The sequence below is a fragment of the Carcharhinus amblyrhynchos genome, chromosome 25 (assembly GCF_965287045.1).
Source record: "Carcharhinus amblyrhynchos chromosome 25, sCarAmb.v2.hapA, whole genome shotgun sequence".
Lineage (NCBI taxonomy): Eukaryota > Metazoa > Chordata > Chondrichthyes > Carcharhiniformes > Carcharhinidae > Carcharhinus > Carcharhinus amblyrhynchos.
Genome location: NC_137348.1, coordinates 29787596 through 29813018, shown reverse-complemented (window position 1 = coordinate 29813018; position 25423 = coordinate 29787596). Strand labels below are relative to the sequence as shown.

Genomic DNA, 25423 nt, shown 5'->3' with positions numbered 1-25423 from the left:
TGAGTTAGTTTAGATTAATCCTCTGAGCACAATGAAATTCCAATCTACCACTTTTGTTTCTAGAATGAGTATTTTGTACTTACAGTATTTTACAGCCAAAGATTTATCAATGGTAATTAATGTCCACTCTACAGATAAATAGATTTATACATCAATATTGAATCATTGTGCAATTAATAAAAATATTCACTGTTCCTACATTTTATGACGGGTGCAGTAGGTGTTTAGCATGTCAATACTGAGTCTCTTGTAAGATCAATTTTTAACAAATTGCGATAGCAACGTTTGCCCTTTCTTGTAACTTTAATATATTTGCTCATGGAGATGACCCTGTGATCTAGCGTCTTGTGCCTGACTATTATTCATCTTGTATTTAGGCAGCACAATGGGTAAGACTGCTGCCTCACAGCACCAGGGATCTGGGATCGATTCCCGCTTGGCTCACTATCTGTGTGGAGTTTGCACATTCTCTCTGTGTCTGCGTGGGTTCCCTCCAGGTGCTCCAGTTCCCTCCCACAGCCCAAAGATGTGGGGGTTAGGTGGGTTGGTCATGCTAAATTGCCCCTTATTGTCAGGGGAATTAGCAGGGTAAATACATGGTTTTATGGGGATAGGGTGTGGGTGGGATTGTTGTCAGTACAGTGTAGATGGGCCAAATGGCCTCTTTCTGCACTATAGGGATTCTATAGTTCTAACTGCCAAATCAACATGAGGGACTCGGTCTATTTTCAAAATTTCTGTATTTGAAAAAATTCTTGAAAGAAAATAGAAGTTTGTTTTCAGGAAAATGTCATGAGGGATTTGACTGACTCCATTCACAAAGTGGTCTGCACACCCTGTCCTTAACCTGACCATGGTAATTTGCAATTTGAAGAAATATTATCTGGACGTGGTGACAAGTGAGATTGAGACATTACTCCGCAGGAAGAAACGAAAGGTCTTCCATTATTATAGTGCCTTTCACAGCCTCAGGAACTCAAAAGTACTTCATGGTTAATAGAGTATCTTTGAAGCATTAGCCATTGTTGTAACACGGAAAACACTTCGTACAACAAGGTCCTGCAAATGGCAATGAGATATTGAAGGATAAATATTGGGGAGGATGTCAGGGAGAGCTCACCTGCTTTGTGAAGTAGAGTCATGGGATCATTAATATCCACTGGAAAGGACAGTTTAATGTTTCATTTGAAAGATGGAACTTCCAACAATGCAGCATTTTAAGCGCTGAACTGTAGTATTCAGCTGGATAATGTGATCGAGACTTGAATCCACAAAACTCTGAACTGGATGGCAAACTGCTACGAATGAAACAAGACTGAGACAATGGAAGAGGAGTTCCTAAGTCTGACCTTGCTCCAGGTTGCCCTTGTGCTCCTCATTTTAACCCATTTAAAATTCATAAATTTGGTTCTCGAGTTAATGATTATGAAATAATTGGCTGGGACGGAGGATAAAAACATAAAGTAGGTGCAAAAGAATGTATACAAACAAAGATCAAAGAACAACCCAGCACGGGAAACAGGCCCTTCGGCCCAACAAGCCCGCGCCGCCGCATCACCCTACACCTATTCTACCCTGCGTATCTACAACTAGAACCCCTAACTTAGCCAGATTCAGGGGAGAATAGTGTCAATTTGGTAAAACCAATCAGCCTAAGAGCACATCTTTGGGGTGTGGGAGGAAACCGGAGCGCCCGGAGGAAACCCACGCAACCACAGGGAGAATGCACAAACTCCCACAGACACAGGCCCAAATCCATGTATCTGCACAGCTAGCAGTGCTAGTCACCGAGCTGTTGCGGCGCCCGTCTACCGGTCCAGGATCAAGCACACACACCGACACGAAGTACTAGGCCACTCCCGGAACCTCCAGGAGCAGCCCACGCACGACCCACCGTGTGCATGCCCCTCGTTTGACAACGAGGTGGACCTCCACCTGCGGAATAAAAGACAAAAACGTTAATCACAAGCCTGCCTTTCCGGTCTCTCCCGAGGTTCTAACCCTTATTCAATAACCCCTACCATAACCCTCCATCCTCGTTTCACTCATGTGCCTATCTAACTGAACCTTAAACGAGTCCAACGTTCCCGCTTCCACCACCCTACTCGGTAGCGCGTTCCATACCCCCACTACTCTCTGCGTAAAGAACCTTCCTCTCATATCCAAATTATACCTCTCCCCCCTCACCCTTAAATCATGTCCTCTTGTATTCATAACCAATCTAGGGAGCAATCTCTCACTATTGACCCTGTCTATTCCCTTCAGTATCTTATATACCTCTATCATGTCACCCCTCAATCTCTGTCTTTCCAAAGAGAACAGTCCCAGTTTCTCCAACCTTTCTTCGTAACCCAACCCCTCCATGCCAGGCAACATCCTGGTAAACCTCCTCTGCACCCTTTCCAGAGCCTCCACGTCCTTTTGGTAGTAAGGTGACCAGAACTGGACGCAGTACTCCAAATGCGGTCTAACCAACGTTAGGCTAGCATTCCATAAGCCTTCCTGACAACGCTCCAAATGCTCATACATCCTACCCCTAAGTACTTTTTCCATTAATTTCCCTACCACCGATGTCAAACTCACCGGCCTATAATTCCCAGGGTTATCCCTACTACCTTTTTTGAACAGTGGTACCACATTTGCCACCCTCCAGTCTTCTAGGACCTCACCTGTGTCCAAAGAAGAGACAAAGATTTGCGCCAGAGGCCCAGCAATTTCATCTTTCACCTCCCTAAGCAGCCTGGGATAAATACCATCAGGCCCCGGAGCTTTATCCGTCCTTACGCTACCTAAAACAACTGTATCTGCAACAACTGTAGTATAATGGGAAAAGGATAGATTGTGGTACAATGAAACTCTTTTAGGTGTGTTATAAGTCTTGGATATAGTTATAGTTTGGACGGCACGGTAGCACAATGGTTAGCACTGCTGCTTCTCAGCTCCAGGGACCTGGGTTCGATTCCCAGCTTGGGTCACTGTCTGTGTGGAGTTTGCACATTCTCTTCGTCTGTGTGGGTTTCCTCTGGATGCTCCGGTTAGCTCCCACAGTCCAAAGATATGCGGGTTAGGTTGATGGGCCAAACTAAAAATTGTCCTTAGTGTCCTGAGGTGTGTAGGTTAGAGGGATTAGTGGGTAAAATACACAAAGATATAGGGATAGGGTCTGGGTAAGATTGTGGTTGGTTCAGACTAGATGGGCCAAATGGCCTTTTTCTGTACTGTAGGGTTTGTATGTAAGTCATAATTGTTATGTATTTGTCTTTTGGCTCATTGTAGAGCCTCGCTGTAGTGATGTATGCAAGGATGTATTCTAGTAAGGTTTGACACTATTTGTGTGCGCACACAGCTGACATAAGATGTAGAGCAGGAAACAGAAAGAAGCAACAGTCATGAGAGTGAACGCAACATGCATAAAGTTCTGTTTAATGTTACCAAAATGCTCCCGAGTGTCATGTCCCCAAGAACACAACAACACTGGCGATGAGGATAATGGACATGTGCTTATTAAACCGCTCTAAATAAGAAAAGTTACTAGAAAAAAGGAAGTATTTCACATGGCATGCCACATCGCTGTCTACATGGAGAACTAATGGGCTAGTGTGGAATGAGTAAAAGATTCTCTTTAAAAAGATTCTAGCTCAATATAGTAGTTGTATGGATAACAGAACTGAGGTTGCTGCTGGAAACATTGTTCCAAAATGCGCATATGGGAAACATATGCAAATAAAAATGACAGGGGGGTTTGGCATCATTGGATGAAAATGTGGAGCGATGGAGTTCTTTTACTGAGTGTCTTGACTTTTGTGCTGGCGAACAAAATAGATGAAGACATTATGTTGCCTGCTTTCCTGAGCATGCCGAAAGGAAATACTTTTAACCTCTGTTGTCCTGTGCAGCCTGAGAAGTCAAACACTAAAACATACAAGTAGATTGTGGAAATTTTGCAAGCACATTTTACACTTAAATACACAACAATAATCTATATTTTAATGTCATTTGTAGTGTTCAATATGTTGGTATAGACATCTCATTTGTCATAAAGCAAAACAGTGAGTTTCATGCTGTCACAATTATAAATGATAAAGGTTCTTTTCTTCACTTGACCATCAAAATCACACGGCTAAGTAAATATGAACTGACTGAATGAAGCCTTCTACCTACAAAAGATATTATGTTGCCTGATTTTTTGAACAGGAGAACAAAGCTGCCATAAGTGGACTGCTATCCTCATTTCTCTGTGGAATTTGGAAAGTAAACAATATGATTTTCGAACATGTAAACCGACAAATTTGTTAACTTTTGACAACCTGATTGACTTTACCCTATGAGCTATATGGCCATCTCTCCCACATGCTGCCGTCAAAAGCTTAGGGATGGTCTGTGCATTTGGATTGTTTTAAATATCCATTGTCTGGCCCCTGCGGCTGGTTAGGCATTGGCTATTTCGCTGGTGAAGTAGAGTTTGGACCTGAATTTGCATTGTTACCTGATGCTGAGGAGAACAGAATTGGGGGAAGCCCTCCCATTTCCTTCCTGTACAGACGCTTCAGCTTAGAATTGGCAATGGGCCATTGCAGTTCATGCCAAATCGTACAATCCCGACCGTACAGGAGGAGGCCTTTCAGCCCATCAAGTCTGCACTGACTCTTAGCCAGACTTACCCCATGTATTTCCCCTGCAAATCCCCCTAACCTAAATACCTTGGGACACCCAAAAGCAAATTTAGCACGACCAATCCACCTCAGCCGCATGTCCTTGTACTGTGCAAAACATTACGACTATTATTTGTTGAAATTCAAACATTTTTTCCAATGCGTGCAGTTAGCTTTGTGGTTTGAGGTATCGGTATCCTATCACTCTCTCCCGTCATCTAGACTTGACATTGGGTAATATTGGGAAGCTACTTTGTTTTGAATTAAAATTCTTTTGTCCATTGTACACATAAACCTCAGTCTCCTGCTGCCAAGTTTGCGGACAGTGAACACTCCCAGACTCATTTGCTGTACACTGATAATTACACCGTGCAGAAATGAAACATGCTGCAATTTGGAACCAAGTTCAAACAATTTTAAAATCAAGTTGTTCAACTTGACTTTTCTCATTCTTTCAAGGCAATCTAATTTGTAGTTAAGATTTCCCCATTTAAATTGTTTTCTTTGTCACTTTCCAAGTGGCAGAGACCATTGTTGCTCACAGTTTTGGTCAGTTGTTGGGCTAAGCACCCGATAAGTATATAGATCAGAAGGTTCCCATTGTCTTGTTCCTCACGATTTTTATGTTAATGGAACCGGCTGTGGAGCTAATTAGAAAAAATAGTGGGTGGCACAGTGGCTAGTATTGCTGCCTCTCAATGCCAGGGACCCAGATTCAATTCCCCGGCTGGCGTCACTGTCTGTGTGGCGTTTGCACATGCTCCCTGTGTCTGCGTGGGTTTCCTCCCGTGGTCCAAAGATGCACAGATTAGGTTAATTAACCATGCTAAATTGCCCCTTAGTGTCAGCAGGACTGGCTCGGGTAAATGCAAAGTGTTGTGGGGATGAGGCTGGGTGGGTTTGCAGGTGGTGCAGACTCAATGGGCCAAATGGCCTCCTTCTGCATTGTAGGATTCTATGACCCTAACTAGACAGTTAGGGTAAAAAGACTTTGCATCTAGTTAATGAACTCGCAACTTAAAAGGTACCTTGCGGTCCAAGGACATCAACTGTCGGTTTAAAGTGGTCACGGCAGTGAAACAGAGCAATGAATTGGCCATAAAGGGTTAAATTTGAGGGAACTGGCAATTCCAATGTGACTTGAAACCAAAGCCTGCTAGTTTTGTAAAGCGTGAACGAGGATCCTACTCCGAACCGTTTGCATTTTGCCAGCAACAAAATCTGTCATGGTCTAGTACAATTGGACTGTGATTTAAACACTTTTTTTTTCAAATTTAGGAGTGATTAGCTGGATAAAATTTGATGAATACAGCTGAAAATTGATTTATCACAACAGCATTAGCATTTTAAATCATGGAGTCGATCCAGGACCTGTGAAGATCTAACTGACCTTTCAGAATTTAGAACAAGATTTGGCTACAGTATCAGCCAGAATCATAGAATTTTAGAATCCCTACAGTGCAGAAGGAGGCCATTCAGCCCATCGAGTCTCCACCAAAGCTTTGACAGGGTACTTTACCCAGGTCTGCTCCCCCGCCCTATCCCCGTAAGCCCGCACAGTTACAATAGTTAATCCATCTAACCCACACATCTTGGGACCCTAAGGGGTAATTTATCATGGCCAATCCACCTGACCTGCACATCTTTGGACTGTGGGATATAACTGGAGGAAACTCGTACAGTCACGGGGAGAATGTGTTGTTCTTTAGTAAATTAGAAAAATAATTCAAATTGTTTAAAAATAGACCTATTAGTGTCCTTGGGGAGGAAAAAAAATCATGCTTCGATTTAGGAGTTGTCTTAAAGGCCAGCTATAAATAAACCCCATTACTGGAAACTCAGTGGTTGAGACATGCCTCAATGCAACACTAGTGTGTAAGATCACAAATAACGTGGATCGAACTGCACACAACACTTGCCTACAATTCGATTTATGTTATCTGCCACTTACACCAATAGAGACTAATTGTGCCAGGATAAATCAGTAGATTTACAACAAAGCTTCAGGTCAATATTTCTGGGGTTTTGAGATCCTTGTCGACGTGAGAGCGAAGTGGCAGAAGAAGTGCGTGCGCAGGCTGCAACGTAAAAGGCGAAAGATGAGGCAGAGGTCCAGATGAACAACTGCTGAAGATGCAGTGCTGACCAGGTTTTGTTAACGTGGCAAATGGACTCTGACGCTTCTGTTTATACATCTTTTTCTAAGAGTACTGGTTTAGGGGCACCTCAGATGCTGGTCATGAGGAGATCGCGTACATTGATCTGTTATGGTACTGTGCCTTTTTGCGAAATAAAATGGGAAAACTTAAAAAAAAAGTCTCTGAACATCGTAACACCTTTTCAAATGTAACAATTTGATTATTTTGCTACCTACTTCACAGCATGATCAGCTCTGACCTCAGCCTGACCCTGTAGCTGGGAAGGCGCCTACAGATGTTGACATCTCTTGCTTGTTTGACCAAATATGGTCCTAATTGGCTACCCAATGCTGACAGACTGTTAGCCTCTCCTGCACCCACCCTGCCTCAGGCAAGATTACTTGGAGGAGGGGACACATTGGATAAATGCCATGAAATACTCTTTTCTACTTTTATTCCCTGTCCTACCACCTAACTGGTCTCCAAGAAACAGATAAAATTCATCCCTAACTTGTCTGTTCAGGAGGGAACTCTCTATTTTCCTGATGACTAATGTATGCAGTTATAGCTCTCCCATTTTTTAAAAAAAACCTCAGATCTCATTGATGAAAGAATAGAATCAGCGAAATCTCCCCTTCGTGTTTGCAAAGCATTCAGCTGTCCAAGGGATTTACTCAGCATTTGGTTGTGTGCAGTGTGAAACCCAAGAGGTGTGAAGCGACCACTTCTTGGGAGCAACACGCCACAAGGAGGTGAAACCCTAACTCTAAACTTATACTTCCATTAGCGTGAAATGGAAATAGCTTCCCATCAATTCTTAATGCCCTGTAACTGTTAGTGAAAAGCTAATAAGATTGTTCCCTGGCAGCTAACAGTTTCAGCTTTAAGAGCAGAAGCCGGAATGGTTCCTAGTAATATTATGGTCAAAGGTATACCTCAGCTGATGTGAATCTGCAATGATGAGACTGTCCTCAAGTTGGTGCACGCATTTGCCTTAATCCAAGTTGCACTCAGTTTGGCACAGTGGCACTGCTGTCTCACCAGGGACCATTCGATTCTGGCCTTGTCTGTTTGTTTGTTTGTGTGGAGTTTGCACTTTCTCTCTGTGTCTGCATGGGTTTCCTTCAGATGCTCCGGTTTCCTCCCACAGTCAAAAGATGCATAGATTAGCTGGGTTAGCTATGCTAAATTGACCCTTGGTGTCCCAAGATGTGTAAATTAGATAAATGAGCCATGTTAAATGTGTGGCATTAGGGGATCTGACTGGGGGGAGGGTGGAATGTCTTGTTAAGGTGCTCTTTCGGAGAGTTGTTGCAGGCACGATGGACCAAATGGCCTCCTTTTTACACGGCAGGGATTTCTTTGGTTCCTGGTTGCACTGCATTTTCAGAACAGGCACTGCATAAAATTTGTACTGGAAAACATTGATGCTCCTGCCATGTGGAAAATGTAGAAACACTTTCATGTAAATAATGATTATTGTTATGTTAATGACCGATTTGTAAAGATGGTTGAAAGAGAAAAGAAAACCATTTCTTCAGGTCTGCACTAGCCTGTGACGAGTGTTGCACCGATTTCCTTTTTCCCTGTCCTGAGAAAATGGCCAGGGTTAAGGGTCAGTGTCAGCGTTGGGCCATTGAAGATCCACTGTCAGTGTGTTGAAGAGAAACATCCACCCTCACTACAAAATTCCAATCTGCTCAATGTTCACCTGACTGTTTCAGATAAGCCTTCACTATTTATCTGAACTGACAAATGTGTGGTAGTCAATTAAGCTCTGAAGGCTGTGTCAAATGTTACACAATTTGTAAACCATCCATCACACAGGGGTTGACTGGAAGGAGCAATTTCTCAATGGTTGTCACGTTATTTATCTTAAGCGGTGCCTAGCGGTGACATGTTAATGCATTTCAATAACACCTGTGGCTTCAGTGTTTACAATGCACTTGAGACTTTAAAACCACAAGGCTGAGATTAAAGTGAATTAATCATCAGTAATTAATGAAAGCCATTGCAGAAACAGGTCAACATTTTAAATCAATCATCCTGCCATCGACCATCACATTAGAATCACAGCGTTACTCCTGGGTCTCTGGATTATTGGTCCAGTTGCAATACTATTTATGCCGCTGCCTCCCACAATGGTAAACATTTCTGTCTCACAGAACCAGGGGCCCGGGTTCGATTTCTAGCTTGGGTCGCTGCCTGTGCTGAGCCTGCACGTTCTCCCCGTCTCTTCGTTTTGTTTCCTCTGGGTGCTTCAGTTTCCTCCCATGGTCTGAAAGACGTGCTGGTTATGTGCATTGGTCATGCTAAATTCACCCTCAGTGTGCCCAAACAGGCACCGGAGTGTGGCGACTAGGGGATTTTCATAATAACTTCACTGCAGTATTAATGTAAGTTAATGTACTTGTGACACCAACAAATAAGTATTAAAACTTTAAACTAGAATCATAGACATAGAATCGTTGAATCCCTATAATGTAGATGCAGGCCATTCAGCCAACCAAGCCTGCACCGACGACAATCCCACACAGGCCCTATCGCTGTAACTCCACACATTTACCCTGCTAGTCCCCCTGACACTAAGGGGCAATTTAGCATGGCCAATCCACCTAACCTGCACATCTTTGGAATGTGAGAGGAAACCAGAGCACCCGGAGGAAACCCATGCAAACACGGGGAGAATATATAAAATCCACATAGTCACCCGAGGCTGGAATTGAACTCGGGTCACTGACACTGTGAGGCAGCAGTGCTAATCACTCTGTTACTGTGCCACTATCAAGGGTAGCATTTAAATGACAGTTAGATGGCAGCATTTATGATACCTTGGTTTAATTTGGTTGCCACTACATGTTTGCGAATGGAATTGCTGATTTTTGTCCCAAATGTGTGAAGGATTGCAAAATGTCACACCAGTTAGTGATGATTAACAGGTTCCTTTCACGTTTTCTTTCCTTGATTTCTTACAGATACACTCAGCTGAGGAGGAACCAAAGTTTTCACGTCTTATCGCTCTTTGTTACATCCATAAACAAAATTGACTGCACAAAATAGGAAGATCACAAACCACCAAAATGGGGTTTAAGTGGCACATTTTAGTTTGCCTTGTGACGGCTATTTTGGTGGAACAAACCCATGAAGGACTCATTAGGAAAGTCATTAGGCAGAGGAGAGACATTGCGCAGCCAAAAGAAGAAAATATCACTTTACCAGTTGGCACACAACCTATCAACTTCAACCATGTCTACAACATCAATGTTCCTCTTGGCTCTCTCTGCTCAGTGGACCTGGAGTCCCCTGATGGCATTGCAAGGCCCAAAGCTGACTCCAGTGACCAACACATAGAGCACACTGTCGACGGCGAAAATCAAATTGTCTTCACTCATCGAATCAACATCCCACGTCAAGCCTGCGGCTGTGCAGCAGGGCCAGACATCCGTGACTTGCTCAACAGGTTAGAGACATTGGAAGGTCATGTCTCATTATTGCGTGATCAGTGTGCTAATGGGGCATGCTGTGGAAATGGTGCACAGCAAGGAACAGGTATGAAAGTAGTTACTATGTGAAATAGTTAAATAATTGTGGGTGCACATACTATGTCACCAATGTAAACTAGAAGTTGTGCCATATCTACTTCTACATATTAATAAACACACTTGTGTTACCACAAGTCGTTGGTATATATTTAATCTCAGGCTAAGAGTAAATTATTACAATATTTTTGGCATACCAGAACAGATAAAATAGTGACGTCCAAACAAACTAGACATTATTAAAACAAATTAATATCATTAAAGCCCATCGGTCTTGGGGGTTGCCTACTTTATACAAAGAATGTCATACTGTACACTAATAAACATTTTTGCTTAGGTCGTATTGATGTGAAACCTTTCTGCGGTGCACATGGAAACTACAGCACAGATACCTGTGGCTGTGTATGTAATCCAGGCTGGAAAGGAATGAATTGCACAGAACCTGACTGCCCAGAAAACTGCAATGAAAGAGGCACCTGCGTGGATGGCAAGTGTTTGTGTGAAGAAGGTTTTACTGGTGAAGACTGTAGCATTGGACTATCCTGTCCTCGCGACTGCAGCGATCAAGGCAAGTGTATAAATGGGGTCTGTCACTGCTTTGATGGTTACACAGGAAACGACTGTGGCCTGCCACTGTGTCAGTTTGACTGCGGTGAGTATGGAACCTGTATTGGTGGAGTCTGCATCTGTGATGAAGGTCACACAGGTGAAGATTGCAGGATAAAGCTCTGTCCCAACAATTGCAGTGGCCAAGGCATTTGTAGCGATGGACGGTGTATCTGCGATGAAGGCTTAACTGGAGAAGATTGTACGGAACTGGCCTGTCTTAACAACTGCTATAACCGTGGCCGCTGTGTGGATGGAGAGTGTATCTGTGATGAAGGTTTTACGGATCAGGACTGTTCAGAAATTATTTGCCCTCACGATTGTTTTGACCGTGGCCGGTGTATCGGAGGGGTCTGTTACTGTGACGAAGGTTTCACTGGTGAAGATTGTGGAGAGCTTGTCTGTGTAAACAACTGCAGTAACAACGGCCTCTGTGTCAATGGGCAGTGTGTCTGCAATGAAGGCTACGCGGGGGAAGACTGTAGTGAATGGGATTGCCTGAACAACTGTAACGACCGTGGAAACTGTGTCGACGGAGAGTGCATCTGCAATGAGGGCTTCACTGGAGAAGATTGTGGTGAACTGACCTGCCCAAACAACTGTAACCATCGTGGGCACTGCGATGATGGACACTGTATCTGTGATGAAGGCTTCACAGGAGAAGACTGCAGCGAACTCCTCTGTCCAAACAATTGCCACGATGTCGGTCGCTGTGTCAACGGACGGTGCATCTGCAACTATGGCTTCACTGGAGATGACTGTGGTGAATTAGCTTGCCCAAACAACTGCAACAACCGAGGTCGCTGTGTCAGCGGTCAGTGTATCTGTGATGAGAGCTATTCAGGAGAGGACTGCAGTGAGCTGATTTGCCCGAATGACTGCTACGACCGTGGGCGATGTGTCAATGGCCGATGCATCTGTGAAGAAAGTTTCACAGGCGAAGACTGTGGTCAGCTAGCCTGTCCAAACAACTGCAACAACCGTGGCCGCTGTGTCAATGGTCAGTGTGTCTGCGATGATGGTTTTACTGGCGAGGACTGCGGTGAACTGGCCTGTCTGAACAACTGCAATAACCGTGGCCAGTGTGTCAATGGGCGGTGTGTCTGTGATCCAAATTACACAGGCCTAGATTGTGCAGACTTGGCCTGTCCCAACAACTGCAATGACCGTGGGAGTTGTGTTCGTGGTCGATGCGTCTGTGATGACGGCTACACGAAAGAAGACTGCTCTGCCGGTAAGTGAAACCAACCATTTCTTTCCAGTTGGTTTGTCATAGACAAGTATCTCTTTCATTCAAGTTCTAAGTTCTTTATTAACTTTAATTGCATTGCAGAAATTCATACCGGTATCTACTAACAGAAAAGTTGGGCAGTAACTCAATGCATTCAACTGTGCCCAACTGTCCATTATTTACAATACAAAAGAGATCTGAATTATATTTTACCTTTTCTAATGACCTGAGGTGTTATGGTTTCAGAACATAGATCTTAAAAGCTGAAAATAAGCTGGTTATGTCTCTATTTATTTCAATTCCATTCTGTTGGGTTTGTAAATATTTTAGTGTTTTAAAACACAGAAAATAAAGTATGTATAAATAAGTATTGGTGTGTATAGTATTGGCGACACAGTGGTTAGCATGGCTGCCTCACAGCTCCAGGGACCCGGGCTCAATGCTGGCTTTGGGTGACTGTGTCTGTGTGGATTTTGCACGTTCTCCTGGGTTTTCTCCAGGTGCTGCAGTTTCCTCCCACACTCCAAAGATGTGCAGGTTCAGTGGATTGGCCCTTCGTGTTAGCAGGATTAGCAATGGGTATGGCTTTAAATGAGTGATCCGATGGTGAAAATCTCTGAGGTAAGAGTTACTGCCTAGTTTTGAAATTTGCAAAAAAAAAAGCTTCCATGTGAATTCAAGAGCTTTTTTTTTTCCATGTGCTTGATACACCATGCCAGAAACTCTGCAGTTGATAAATACAAGTTATACACAATGGAACAAAACATGACCTTTGATGTCTCCAATTAATTTGCGGAGATAGTTAACAACTGACGAAGTAGTAGCACTGTTTATTTTCTGCAGTCTTCCTGTCTGGGGCGTCCAGAGGTTCACGATTTTAAGTAAATGAATTGGACGGTTATCATTTCTTTCATTCCTGCAATGTGACACATCATTCTTCTCAGTCAAAACTATTTATTATTATGAAAGCAGCACAATTGCGGATACGAGAAATCTGAAATAAAAACAGAAAACGCTGGAAAAACCCATCGGATTTGGCAGCATCTGATGAGGGAGAAACAGAGTGGTGGGGCTGTATTTTATGGCCTCGCTCATCCCGAAACTGAAAAACCCCACCTCAGGTCATTGCACCTTTCCATGTTCTGCCTCTCGCTCACTCCAATTCCCGTGGCGGGCAGGATGTTAAAATTCCGGCCAACGTTTTGAGTCCATTACGACTCTTCTTTGGAGCGAGAGACAGCTTTTTTTGAAGTTTATTTATGAGGGTCACAAGTAGGCTTACATTAACACTGCATTGAAGTTACTGTGAAAATCCCCGAGTCGCCACACTCTGGCGCCTGTTCGGGCACACTGAGGAAGAATTTAGCATGGCCGATGCACCTAACCAGCATGTCTTTCGGACTGTGGGAGGAAACTGGAGCACCCGGAGGGAACCAACGCGGACGCAGGGGGAACAAGCAGACTTGTAGAAATGCGATAGATTCAGGGGAGTGGGCAAATGGAGCAAAATAGAAAGTTAGGGATAGGAAGAATGCGGAGGAGATTAAATGACAAATATGTTGTGGAACACGAGACAAAAGGAGGGGGGGATGACAGTATTAAAGGCTGAAAGTCCAGCTTAGATGTTCATAGCAGAATAAAGGTCAGCACCATCTGAAGATAAAATAGCAGAACGTTTTACAAGCAGAAAAGGGTCAGTGCTGCCTGAAAGCAAAATTAAAGATGTAGTCTGGCACTTGGAGAAAGGAAAATCAAAATGGAGAACAAAGTTGATGGTCTAGAAGTTGGTTTTTAAACTATTTATTCCCTTTTGAACTTTATCTAACCTTTCTCCTCTTTACCCATGATTGCTGTTGCCTATCATTTGAGAAGTACACTTTATGAAGGGGATATTCCCCATGTCACTTTTTCTCCACACGTGCAAGCCATGAGAAGCCATTGGAGTGGTTTTGGGGGTGTATCTTGGCATGGGTATATTTGGAACCATAGGAGTTAGGGAAAGTGTAAATACTTTGGCATGGGGACATGAGGGGCCATGGAGGTGGAGACATACCTTGGCCATGGGGGAGGGTGAGGAGAATCCTTTGAATTTGCCTCTCAGGCATCTTTGAAATGCTGGCTGGACTCTATAAAAATGGCAGAGGACTAGCACATACCTCCGCAATGGAGCCAATAGGTATATATCACAGAGTGCAGCCTGGAACTCAAACCAACCCACACTCTTAAAAGCCACTCCTGAAATTCAGCAACCCGAGAAACGGGGTCGGGAATCTTGGAATTGGATCCTGCCTGCCATTTTTAAAGGGTGTCTGAGTCATTCCTGACTCGGTGACAATCCAGTCCCTAATGCCATCCAAAATGAGGAAATAAACATCTGGCTCAAGAAAATTAGTCGTTTTGGCCTAGGGTTAGAACAACTTGGTGAGTCCTAGATATTCCTTTCTTCGAGTTGATAAAGCAATATAAAGATGAGTTATATTCTCTGGAATGATATCAATAAGTTTTGAAATATTCTCAGAATACGTGGAATTAAAACTTGAAATTGGGCCACCCAACCCACAGACCAGGTCAAATCTACTGTACCTTTAGTGAAACCCTAAGCATTTCACCTCTTGAGGGAAATTAAACACTCCCAATCTCAAAGTGTTTCAGCAACAGTCAAGAATATGCACCCCATCCTCTTACTTCAATTTCTTTTTGTTTTCAATTTCTCCAGATTTCCATTCCTCCTTAGAAGGAATTAACCAACAGAGAATTTGCCTGGAATCTTTTCCGCATTTTCACTGTCATGGGAAAAGTGATTTCCTTATCAGCAGTCATGCTATTTTTGTATCTTTGCAACCACCCTCCCATCACCAGCTCCCTCCTCTCCCTCCAGCCAATTCCACACTCAGACAAAACTGAAACGTCAATTTTCTGAAATCTACAATGCCCTCACCTGCCTGGATCATGACACCAGCTTCTCTAGTCTCGTACGTTCTCATCTTCTGAGACATGGGTTGCAGGATGGGGGAGAAGAGAGGCATCTTCATAATCAAGGGCATCAAATGTGGAATGAGCTTTGTCATTCTTCTTGCCATACGTCGGCACCGAGACCACATGGAGCAGCTTGCTACGATCTGGAATGCACTGCCTGAAAGCATGGTTTAATTGTGGCATTCAAGATAGAACTCGAAAAAATGTGCGGGGCCATGGGAAAAAGTCTCAAATCCCTGCTTTAATTAGCGTTGGACTGGGATAAACACGGTAAGAAGTCTCACAACACCAGGTTAAAGTCCAACCAGTTTATTTGACAGTAATCCCACAAGTTTTCGGAAACCGTGTTCCTTCATCAGGTGTGTGGAAGGTTCTGATCAGAGAAGGACATATAAAGTCACACACAGTTTGCAGAATACTGATTAGAATGCAAGTCTTTACAGCTAACCTGCTATTCAAATCTTATAGATGCAGACAATGTGAGTGGAGATAGCATTAGCATAGGTTAAAGAGATGTGTATTGTCTCCAGACAGGACAGTAAATGAAATTTTACAAGAACAGTAAGTGAGATTTTACAAGCCCAGGCAAGTCATGGGGGTTACAGATAGTGCAACATGAACCCCAGATCCCGGTTGAGGCCATCCTCGTATGTGGAATTTGGCTATCAGTCTCTGCTCAGCGACTCTGCGCTGTCACGTGTCGTGAAGGCCACCTTGGAGAACGCTTACCCGAAGATCAGAGACCGAATGCCCGTGACCGCTGAAGTGTTCACCAACAGGAAGGGAACAGTCTTGCCTGGTGATTGTCGAGCGATGTTCATTCATCCGTTGTCGTAGCGTCTGCATGGTCTCCCCAATGTACCATGCTTTGGGACGTCCCAGACCGGGATCTGGGGTTCATGTTGCACTATCTGTAACCCCTGTGACTTGCCTGGGTTTGTAAAATCTCACTTATTGTCCTGTCTGGAGACAATACACATCTCTTTAACCTGTGCTAATGCTATCTCCACTCACATTGTCTGCATCTATAAGACTTGAATAGCAGGTTAGCTGCAAAGACTTGCATTCTAATCAGTATTCTGTAAACTGGGTGTGACTTTATATGTCCTTCTCTGATCAGAACCTTCCACACACCTGACGAAGGAACACCGTTTCCGAAAGCTTGTGGGATTACATCAAATAAACTGGTTGCTCTTTAACCCGGTGTTGTGAGACTTCTTACTGTTAATTAGATAGCACAGCCAATGATCCTCTGCAGCCCAGATGGGCCATTGGGTGTTGTGACTCTGTGTGACTTCATAACAATACTGATGGACCTCACTGATAATTAACACATGACTATTTATTTTGAGTTATGTTTTAAGAGTGAGTATCCCTCACAAAGAGGATTTTCCTCAGAAAACAGATGCTAATTTCATTTTAATGGAGGAAACAACTTAAGCAACATATTTACCCATTTGAAATCCACCGTTATTTTTAATTTAGGATCACAGAATCTCTACAGTGCAGAAGGATGCCATTCAACCCCTCAAGACCGCACTGACTCTCTGACAGAGGGTGGGATTTTCCAGCCGTGCTCACCCCAAGACTGGAAAATCCCGCCCAAGGTCAACGGACTTTTGTTCTGCCCCCGCCCGCTTCGATTCCCATGGTGGGCAGGAAAGGAAAATTCCACCCAGAGTGTGGTACTGCACTCCATTTTGGGCACTGGGCCTTTGCCCAGATTTCTCATAGAGTCATACAGTGCAGAAAAGGCCCATCAAGTCTGCACCAACAATATCTACCACTAAAGGAGCGCTAATCCCACTTTCATATAATCATAGAATCCATACGGTGTAGAAGGAGGCCACTCAGCCCATCAAGCCTGCTCTGACAACAATCCCACCCAGGCCCTATCCCCGTAAGCCCCAGTATTTATCCTGCTTGTCCCCTTGACGCTAAGGGACAATTGAGCATGTCCAACCAACCTAATCTGCACATCTTTGGACTTTGGGAGGAAACCCATGAGGCACAGGGAGAACCTGCAAACTCCACACAGACAGTAACCCTAGACCGGAATTGAAGCCTCGTCCCTGGCAGAGTGAGGCAGTGTGCCACCGTGCCAAGAGCTTGTTCCTGAACCTGTCCCATGTCTTTGAATATTATGACATTTTCGAGTGCTCATCCAAATCTTTTTTTCAAGGTTGTAAGGTTTCCAGCCTCGTACCTTCCCAGCCAGTGCATCCCAGATTCCCACAACCCTCAATTTAGAAATTTTGCTTTCAGGCGGAATTGTCAGCAGTTTTAACCATTATTTATTTCAGTACTGTTTGTGTTTAAAAGCTTTACCCCACGATTTGTTTCTCCCTGTAGTTTCGGCTCCCAAGAACCTTAAGGTGACTGAAGTGGATCCTAAAACTGTGGATGTCGAGTGGGAAAATGAAGTCCGAGTAAATGCGTACCTTGTCACCTATGTCCCAACCTCCCCTGGTGGAATACAATTGGAAATAAATGTACCTGGAGACCAAATGTCCTCGACCATCCACGGACTGGAGCCAGGGGTTGAATATTTAATCAACGTTTATGCGATCCTTAACAACCAGAGGAGCATCCCCGTCAGTGCCAGAATAGCAACACGTGAGTACCGCCAATCTCCGCAAGAATGTTCGTTTGCATATTGGAGCCTGTGAACAACAAACTTGCCTGTTTTGTGATTTGTAATAATGTTAGTGCAAAAGGCACCATAATAAACTTCTATTAACATGAGAACAGTGCGGGTTGTTAATTGGGAGAAAGCAAATTTACATCCCAGGGCCAAAAGTAATTAAGGGGGACTCTAGCCTCTGAGAAAACTACATAGTTGGCAAGCACTATTATTGTCAAGTGAAAGGTGGCTTTAGCATTTGAGCTTTGGAGACTTTTTAAAATTAACTTGTGGGACGTGGGTATCGCTGGCCAGCCAGCATTTATCGCCCATCCCTATTTGCCCTTGGTTAAAGTCCAACAGGTTTATTTGGAATCACAAGCTTTTGGAGTGCTGCTCCTTCATCAGGTGAGTTGAGGAGCAGGGCTCCAAACACTTGTGTTTTCAAACAAGCTTTAACCTGGTGTTGTAAGATTTCCTACTGTGCCCACCCCAGTCCAACGCTGGCATCTCCACATCATAGTTGCCCTTGAGAAGGTAACGGTGAGCTGCCTTGTTCATTTGCTGCAGCCCATGTGCTGTGGGTTGATCCATAATACTGTCCGGGAGGGAATTCCAGGATTTTGACCCAGCGACTGCGAAGGAACGGCAATTATATTTCCAAGCCAGGGTGGTGAGTGACTTGGAGGGGGACTTGCAGATGATGGTGATCCCAAGTATCTCCTGCCCTTGTACTTCTAGATGGAAGTGGTCATAGTTTGGAAGGTGCTGTCTAAGTATCTTTGGTGAGTTGAACTTGATATTAGAAATATGCATATTTAAAATGATAGTATCATATTTACGTGTCGTAAAGAAATAGAAATTGGTCCACTCTTCGCTGTCCACCTGGCAAAATTATACTTAGATGCTTTTGTTTGAAAACTTGGAGCAAAGTTGTGAACAGATAGAAAGAAGTTACTGTTGTCAATACCAACAAGAGGTCTCACCCATCGCCTGGGAAAATAAGGCAGGAAACTACATTTGTGATGGAGACATCTATGTGCTTGTGTCAAATTACTATCTCTTCAACTTTAATGGAAGCATTAACCCATTTAAAGTAGTTAAGTTGATAACCATCTCCGTTAAAGTAGCGGGGAGAAAAGTTTGAGTGTCTGTTAACTATTTGCCCTTGCAGATAACTCCTATTCTGTGATACCTCCAATTGTGATCAGATTGTTTGTTGCATTTTGATGAGTTACTGCATGTTAACCCATTTAGTTTGTCAACAAGCATTAATGGAATAAAGCAATGTGCTGCAGGTGGAACTTTCAGAAACAATACCAACAAATTACTACAAGTCAAATGTGTTTTATTGATTCCGTGATGTGGAGACGCTGGCATTGAACTGGGCTGGGCACAGTAAGAAGTATTTGGAATCACAAACTTTCGGAATGCTGCTCCTTCATGAGGTGCTCTCATCACCTGAGGAAGGAGCAATGCTGCAAAAAGCTCGTGATTCCACCTAAACCTGTTGGACTTTAACCTGATGTTGTGAGACTTCTTACTGATGACAAATCACAGAGATAGGAATGACTTCACTGGTCTAGTTGCAAAGAATTATTTTAAAAAGTTGTCTTAACCAGTACTGTACACTGAATTATCTAAACTACATCTGGATTGAATCACATGTTTTATTGCCATTTCCAATATCGCACCCTGTGCAGTATCATAAAATCCTACAGTGCAGAACGAGGTCATTTGGCCCATTGAGCACCGACCACAATCCCACCTTGGCCCTATCCTCATAACCCAACGCATTTACCCTTGCTAGTCCCACTTGACACTATGGGCCTATTTAGCATGGCCAATCAACCTAACCCACACATCTGTGGACTGTGGGAGGAAACCGGAGCACCCGGAAGAAACCCACGCAGATACAGGGAGAACATGCAAACCCCACACAGATAGTGACCCAAGCAATGATTTGAACCCAGGACCCTGGTACTGAGAGTCAGCAGTGATAACCACTATGTCACCGTGCCGTATCAGTAGACCATGAGCAGCGATAATGCAGTTTCACACAGCAATGTTTGCTAATAATAAAGAACAGTCGAGGATAGTACTTCCGCAGCCTGCTCACTCTGAATAGACTGAGAGCCGTTCACTCCGCGGTTCTGGTCCCACCGCAGTGAACGGATATTTGGCTGAGAGCCAAATTCTCTATCCTGGCTTGTGGCAGGACATGAATGGCCAGAAAATCCCACCTGAGTTATTTTGTGAAGTAATAAATCATTTTGGAAAAAAACCTCTACGTTTGCATTGATAATCAAATAACAATTCTGATGTGCTGTAGCAAGATATATGCACCTCAGAGGGCTCACTGGGCGATCCGTCTGATAAACCTTCTATGGTGGCGTCAGCAGAACATTTACTTTGAACTTTTTAATGTGTGGTTTTCATCTTGTGTGCTTTGAAATGGATTGCCCAATTAGTGGTATTTCATTCCATTGTGTGTGAATGAACCTGACCTGAAATACCAATTAGACCGGTAATCGCCCCAAAGAAAGCTCGCTAACGTGATCATAAAGGCACCTGCTTTCAACTACAAATCAATAAACCTTTCCTTTCTCAACAAAATTAATTACTAGAAAACTGAACAGAAATGCAGCAACCATCAAGGTTACACATTCTCCAACTATTTGTGTTTCAATGCGACCCATCGGTCATCAGCAGGTAGTGTTCACTCTGAATCAAGAACATTGGCCATGAGTATTATTTATTGAAATCAAAAAGTGAGTGAGGTTTCGCAGTGGGCAGCATGGTGGCACAGTGGGCAGCACTGCTGCCTCACAGTGCCAGGAATCTGTGTTCGATTCCTGGCTTGGGTCACTGCCTGAACATAAGAACTAGGAGCAGGAGTAACCCAGCTGGCCCCTCGAGCCTGCTCCACCATTCAATAAGATCATGGTTAATCGTTTCATATAAGTTCCACTTACCCGCCTGCCCACCATAACCCTTAATTCTTTTATTGATTACAAATCTATCTATCTTTGCCTTGAAGACATTCAATGAGGCAACCTCAACTGCTTCATTTTCCATAGATTCACAACCCTTTGGATGTGGATCCTACACATTCTCCTTGTGTCTGCGTGGGTTTCCCCCAGGTGCTCCGGTTTTCTCCCACAGTCTGAAAAACAAGCTGGTTAGGTGCATTGGCCATACTAAATTCTCCCTGAGTGTACCCGAAGAGGAGTGTAGCAATTAGGGGATTTTCACAGTAACTTCATTGCATTATTAACGTAAGCCTACTCGTGACACTAATAAATAAGCTTTAAAAACCCAGGTTCAGAAGAGCGAAGCATTTTTCATTTGTAAGGTTAAGTTAGCTGAAGGGTATGAGGCAGACCCCATTTGGAAGATAGGTGACCGACTGCACTAAAGGTTGTACAAGTGGCCTCAAGAATCTGAGAAAGAATTCAACGTTTCAGGCATTCTCGGTTCTTTCTGTAACCTTGGACCTACATTTTCCAGCTGCTAACACCCCTCCCCCAGCTGCAGGCTGCAGTTGAAAGTTGTGGTATTGATCTTCTCGCATTGAATTGAATTCCTGAGATGGATATCCCTTGCAACTTACTTTTTATGCGATGTCAGCAAGAATAAGTGAATCACAAGTGTAATATAGAAACGGTTCACGCTGGAATTATTGATTAGATTGACGTCGAAATCAATGCAAAGCGATAGCAATCTGCAGCACGTACTTCACGTGAAGATTGATTTTCGGGTCTGGTTGTTTGAATAAAGCCACTTTCAGATTAAATATTTAAGGGTTATCTTTTAACATGTGCCTTATCTTTCAGACAAGTTCCTTAGTTAATAATTTATATCAAAGAGAGTAAAATAATCAAGTTCTTAGTCTTTAGAGTAATTTGGACATGTCCGCCTGCAACACTTCCCAAAAATGTTGCTGAAAAGCTTGCCCTAAGTTGATAGTCATGCTGATGCTATCATTTTACCAACCTCAAAATGGGCCATTTTGCAGCCAGTGTGCCTATGCAAAATCATTGAATTCCTACAGTGCAGAAGGAGGCCATTTGGCCCGTTGAGCCTGCACCAACAACAATCCCACCCATGTCCTATCCTAGTAACCCCATGTATTTACCCTGTTAATCCATCTGCCGGCAAGGAGCAATTTACCATGGCCCAGACACCTTTTTGGACTGTGGGAGGAAACACACGCAGACATGGGGAGAATATGCAGACTCCACACAGTCACCCCAGGCTGGAATTGAGCCTGGGTTCCTGGCACAGCGAGGCAGCAGCGCCCTCTTAAATCATAGTGAAGTTAAAGACAATTACTGGAAGCTAGTTTTGCTCTCAATCTATAATTGTTCTGATGGAAATTATCCATTTTCTATGACATTCTAGCTTTCTAAAATTAATTCCTGCCTCCCTGCAGATCTACCCACTCCTGATGGTTTAAGATTCAAGTCTATCCGTGAGACCACAGTAAGTGTGGAGTGGGAACCTTTGGACATTCCTTTTGATGGCTGGGAGATCATTTTCAAAGCCCCGGTAAGTTATATGTTACAAGTCTAAGGCTACAAGATGTGAGGATGGTTGCTAGTGTGTTATTGATTTTTTTTTATATATAGCATGAGCCAAATTTATTGGTTGGTTCTGGTGCCAGTATTTGGTTGATAATTGTACATGTCAGTTCCAATATTGTTTTTGCTAATTCCATCTGAAATGAGATCCTGGATCATTTGTTGTGATCTAAAGTGAATCATGTCTTTCTTCCTTGGTATGGAATGAAAATCAAGAAAGTGTCCACCTTTGTTCTCTTGACTTCAGAAGCAAGGCATGTTAGTGCGTGGAGGGGAGAGTGAAGGTGGTGGGCTGGTTGGGAGGGAACAGAGGGAAACAGGGCTAATGTTGAGGAGGTGGAATCGCATGGGAGGGGAGAGGGGTGGGCAGCAGGGCTACCCACCCTTCTGAGACTTGTGGTGCTACCATCGGAGATGTATGAGGCTAATCAAGGGAAGCTGAATGGAATTTTCCAATAGACCTCTAGACTCCTTGCAGGCAGCAGAGACTGTTCTCCTCGGGGCAGGATGACTGGGTCCAGGACTCCAAGCAGACTTTGGATGGGTGGCATGGTAGCACAGTGATTAGCACTGCTGCCTCACAGCACTAGGGACCCGAGTTCAATTCCAGCCTCGGGTCACTGTCTTTGTAGAGTTTGTACATTCTCCCTGGGTCTACATGGGTTTCTTTCAGGCGCTGTGATTTCCTCCCACAGTCCAAAGATGTGCGGGTTAGGTTGATTGGCAGTGCTAAATTGTCCCTAGTGTCGGAGGGTGGGGAGCGGGGTTAGCAGGGTGAATGTGTGGGGTTAGGGGAATAGGGCCTCGATGGGATTGTGGTCTGCGTGGACTCGATGGGCCACCCAAGATACTGTTAGGAAGAAAGTTCCAGGATTTTGATCCAATGACAGTGAAGGAACAGCAATATAGTCCCAAGTCTGGATGGTGACTGACTTGGAGGGGAATTTGCTGGTGATGGTGTCCTTATGCATCTGCTGCCTTTGTCCTTCTAGGTGGTAGAGTTTGAAGCTTTAGAAGAAGCTCTCAAAAGAACTTTGATGAGTTGCTGCTGTACATCTTGTATATAATACCCATTGCTACCACTGTGTGGGGATGGTGGAGGGAGCGAATGCTCAGGTTGGTCGATGGAATAGTAGTCAAACAGGCTGCTTTGCTTTGGATGGTGTGGAGTTTCTTGAATGTTGCTGGAGTTGCACTCATCCCAGGCAAGTGGCAAGTATTCCATCGCACCCCTGACTTTTGCCTTATAAATGGTGAGCCAGGTTTTGGGGAGGCAGGAGGTGAGTTACTCACTGCAGGATTCCCAGTCTCTGACCTGTTTTTGTAACTGCAGTATTCATAAGGTTATAAGAAATTGGAGTAAGAATATGTCCCTCATCTCTGCTCCACAATTCAGACTGCTCTGATTCCAACCTTAACTCCATCTTCCAGCCTGCCCCCTTTGACCCCACTGTCAAAATTTTGTCTCCCGCAGCCTTGAACACATTCAGCGAACCAGCCTCCACTGCTCTCATGGGTAAAAAAAAATTCCAAAGATTAACAACACTCTGAGAGAAGAAGTTCCTCACTTCTACCTAAAATGGGAGACCCTTTGTTTTGAAACTATATATTCCCCCCGTGAGCAGAAACTCCTTTCAATTTTTACCCTGTCAAACCTCCTGAAAATCCTTCATGTTTTCAATACAATCACTTCTCATTCTTCTGAACTCCAATGAGTGTAGGCTCAACCTTTTTTCATAAGACGGCAATTCAAAGATGTGCGGCTTGGGTTGATTGGACGTGACAAGTTGCCCCTTTATGTTGAGTGGAATTTGCATGGTAAATATGTGGGGGTGTGGTGTTAGGGCCTGAGTGGGATTGTGGTTGGTGCAGGCTTGACGGGCCAAATGGCCTCCTTCAGCACTGTAGAGATTGTATGATTCTAACTGTTTCATTCCAGGAATCAACCTCCTCTGAATACATGAAAAGCCCTCCTTATGGAAGGAGATTAGAACTGGATCGGTGTTCCAGATGTGGTCACACCAATCTCCTGTACATTTGTAGCAAGACTTTTCTACTTTCAGATCCCATCCCCCTAGCAATGAAGGCAAATATTACATTTGCCTTCCTAATTACTTGCAGTACCTGCATGATAACTTTTTTGTAATTCATATACAATAAGGATATCATTTTGTACTCAAAAATTCTTTGGTCACCTTCAAATTATCTAATACAGTGCAGCCCCGTTACACCGCAATGGTTGGGGTCCATAAAATGTTATCGTGAGAAAAGCGGTGTCGCGCTAAATTGGGGTTGTAAAAGCACTCATGGTGAACAAAATAAAGCGAGAGAAATTGATTGAGAAGGGTGAGATAAAATAGTCAAATAAAAAGTACTATTTATTCTTTTATTGTGTTAAACATCCAACACTCTAATTCTAATGAAACTTCACGCTTGTCAAATTAAATTTTAAAGAAAAAAACTTATCAAGTCATTAAAAATTAACTTACACTTGAACCTGGCAGTGGGAGGCACTTGGACCACAAATACTCTTTCTCAGTTGTAAATCCTGAGCGCTGGAGATCGTGCAGTGCTTACCTCTTCCATATAATCCGAACATACTCTGGCGAAGAGAAGGCAGCTTCTTGTTCTTGTTTATGCACATGGACTTGTTGAAGGGATTACGGCGTTTAAGTGAGATTTTGTTCAACTAGTCTAAATGATTCACTGCTCTCATGGGTAAAAGAACTCCAAAGATTAACAACACTCTGAGGGAAGTTCCTCATTTCTATCTAAAATGGGAGATCCTTTATTTTGAAACTATATACTCCCCCCGTGAGCAGAAACTCCTTTCAGATTTTACTCTGTCAAATCTCCTGAAAATCCTTCATGTTTCAATACAATTGCTTCTCATTCTTCTGAACTCCAGTCAGTGTAGGCCCAACCTGCTCAACCTTTTTTCATAAGACAGCAATTCAAAGATGTGCGAATTAGGTTGATTGGACATGACAAATTGCCCCTTAGTGTTGAGTGGAATTCGCACAGTAAATATGTGGGGGTATGGTGTTAAAGTCTGGGTGGGATTGTTTCAGCAGA

At 43.6% G+C, this 25423-nt stretch overlaps 1 protein-coding gene across 1 annotated transcript in view; it reads left to right on the top strand.

The window, feature by feature from the left end:
• Positions 1–25423, top strand: part of LOC145358118 (tenascin-like) — a 141776-nt gene that overhangs the window by 31816 nt on the left and 84537 nt on the right. Inside the window, exons 2-5 of the mRNA XM_080211792.1 lie at positions 9766–10339; positions 10667–12169; positions 17495–17758; positions 22201–22316. Coding sequence (XP_080067918.1) covers positions 9871–10339; positions 10667–12169; positions 17495–17758; positions 22201–22316 — 2352 coding nt within the window. The 5' untranslated portion in view covers positions 9766–9870. The remainder of the gene's footprint in view (positions 1–9765; positions 10340–10666; positions 12170–17494; positions 17759–22200; positions 22317–25423) is intronic.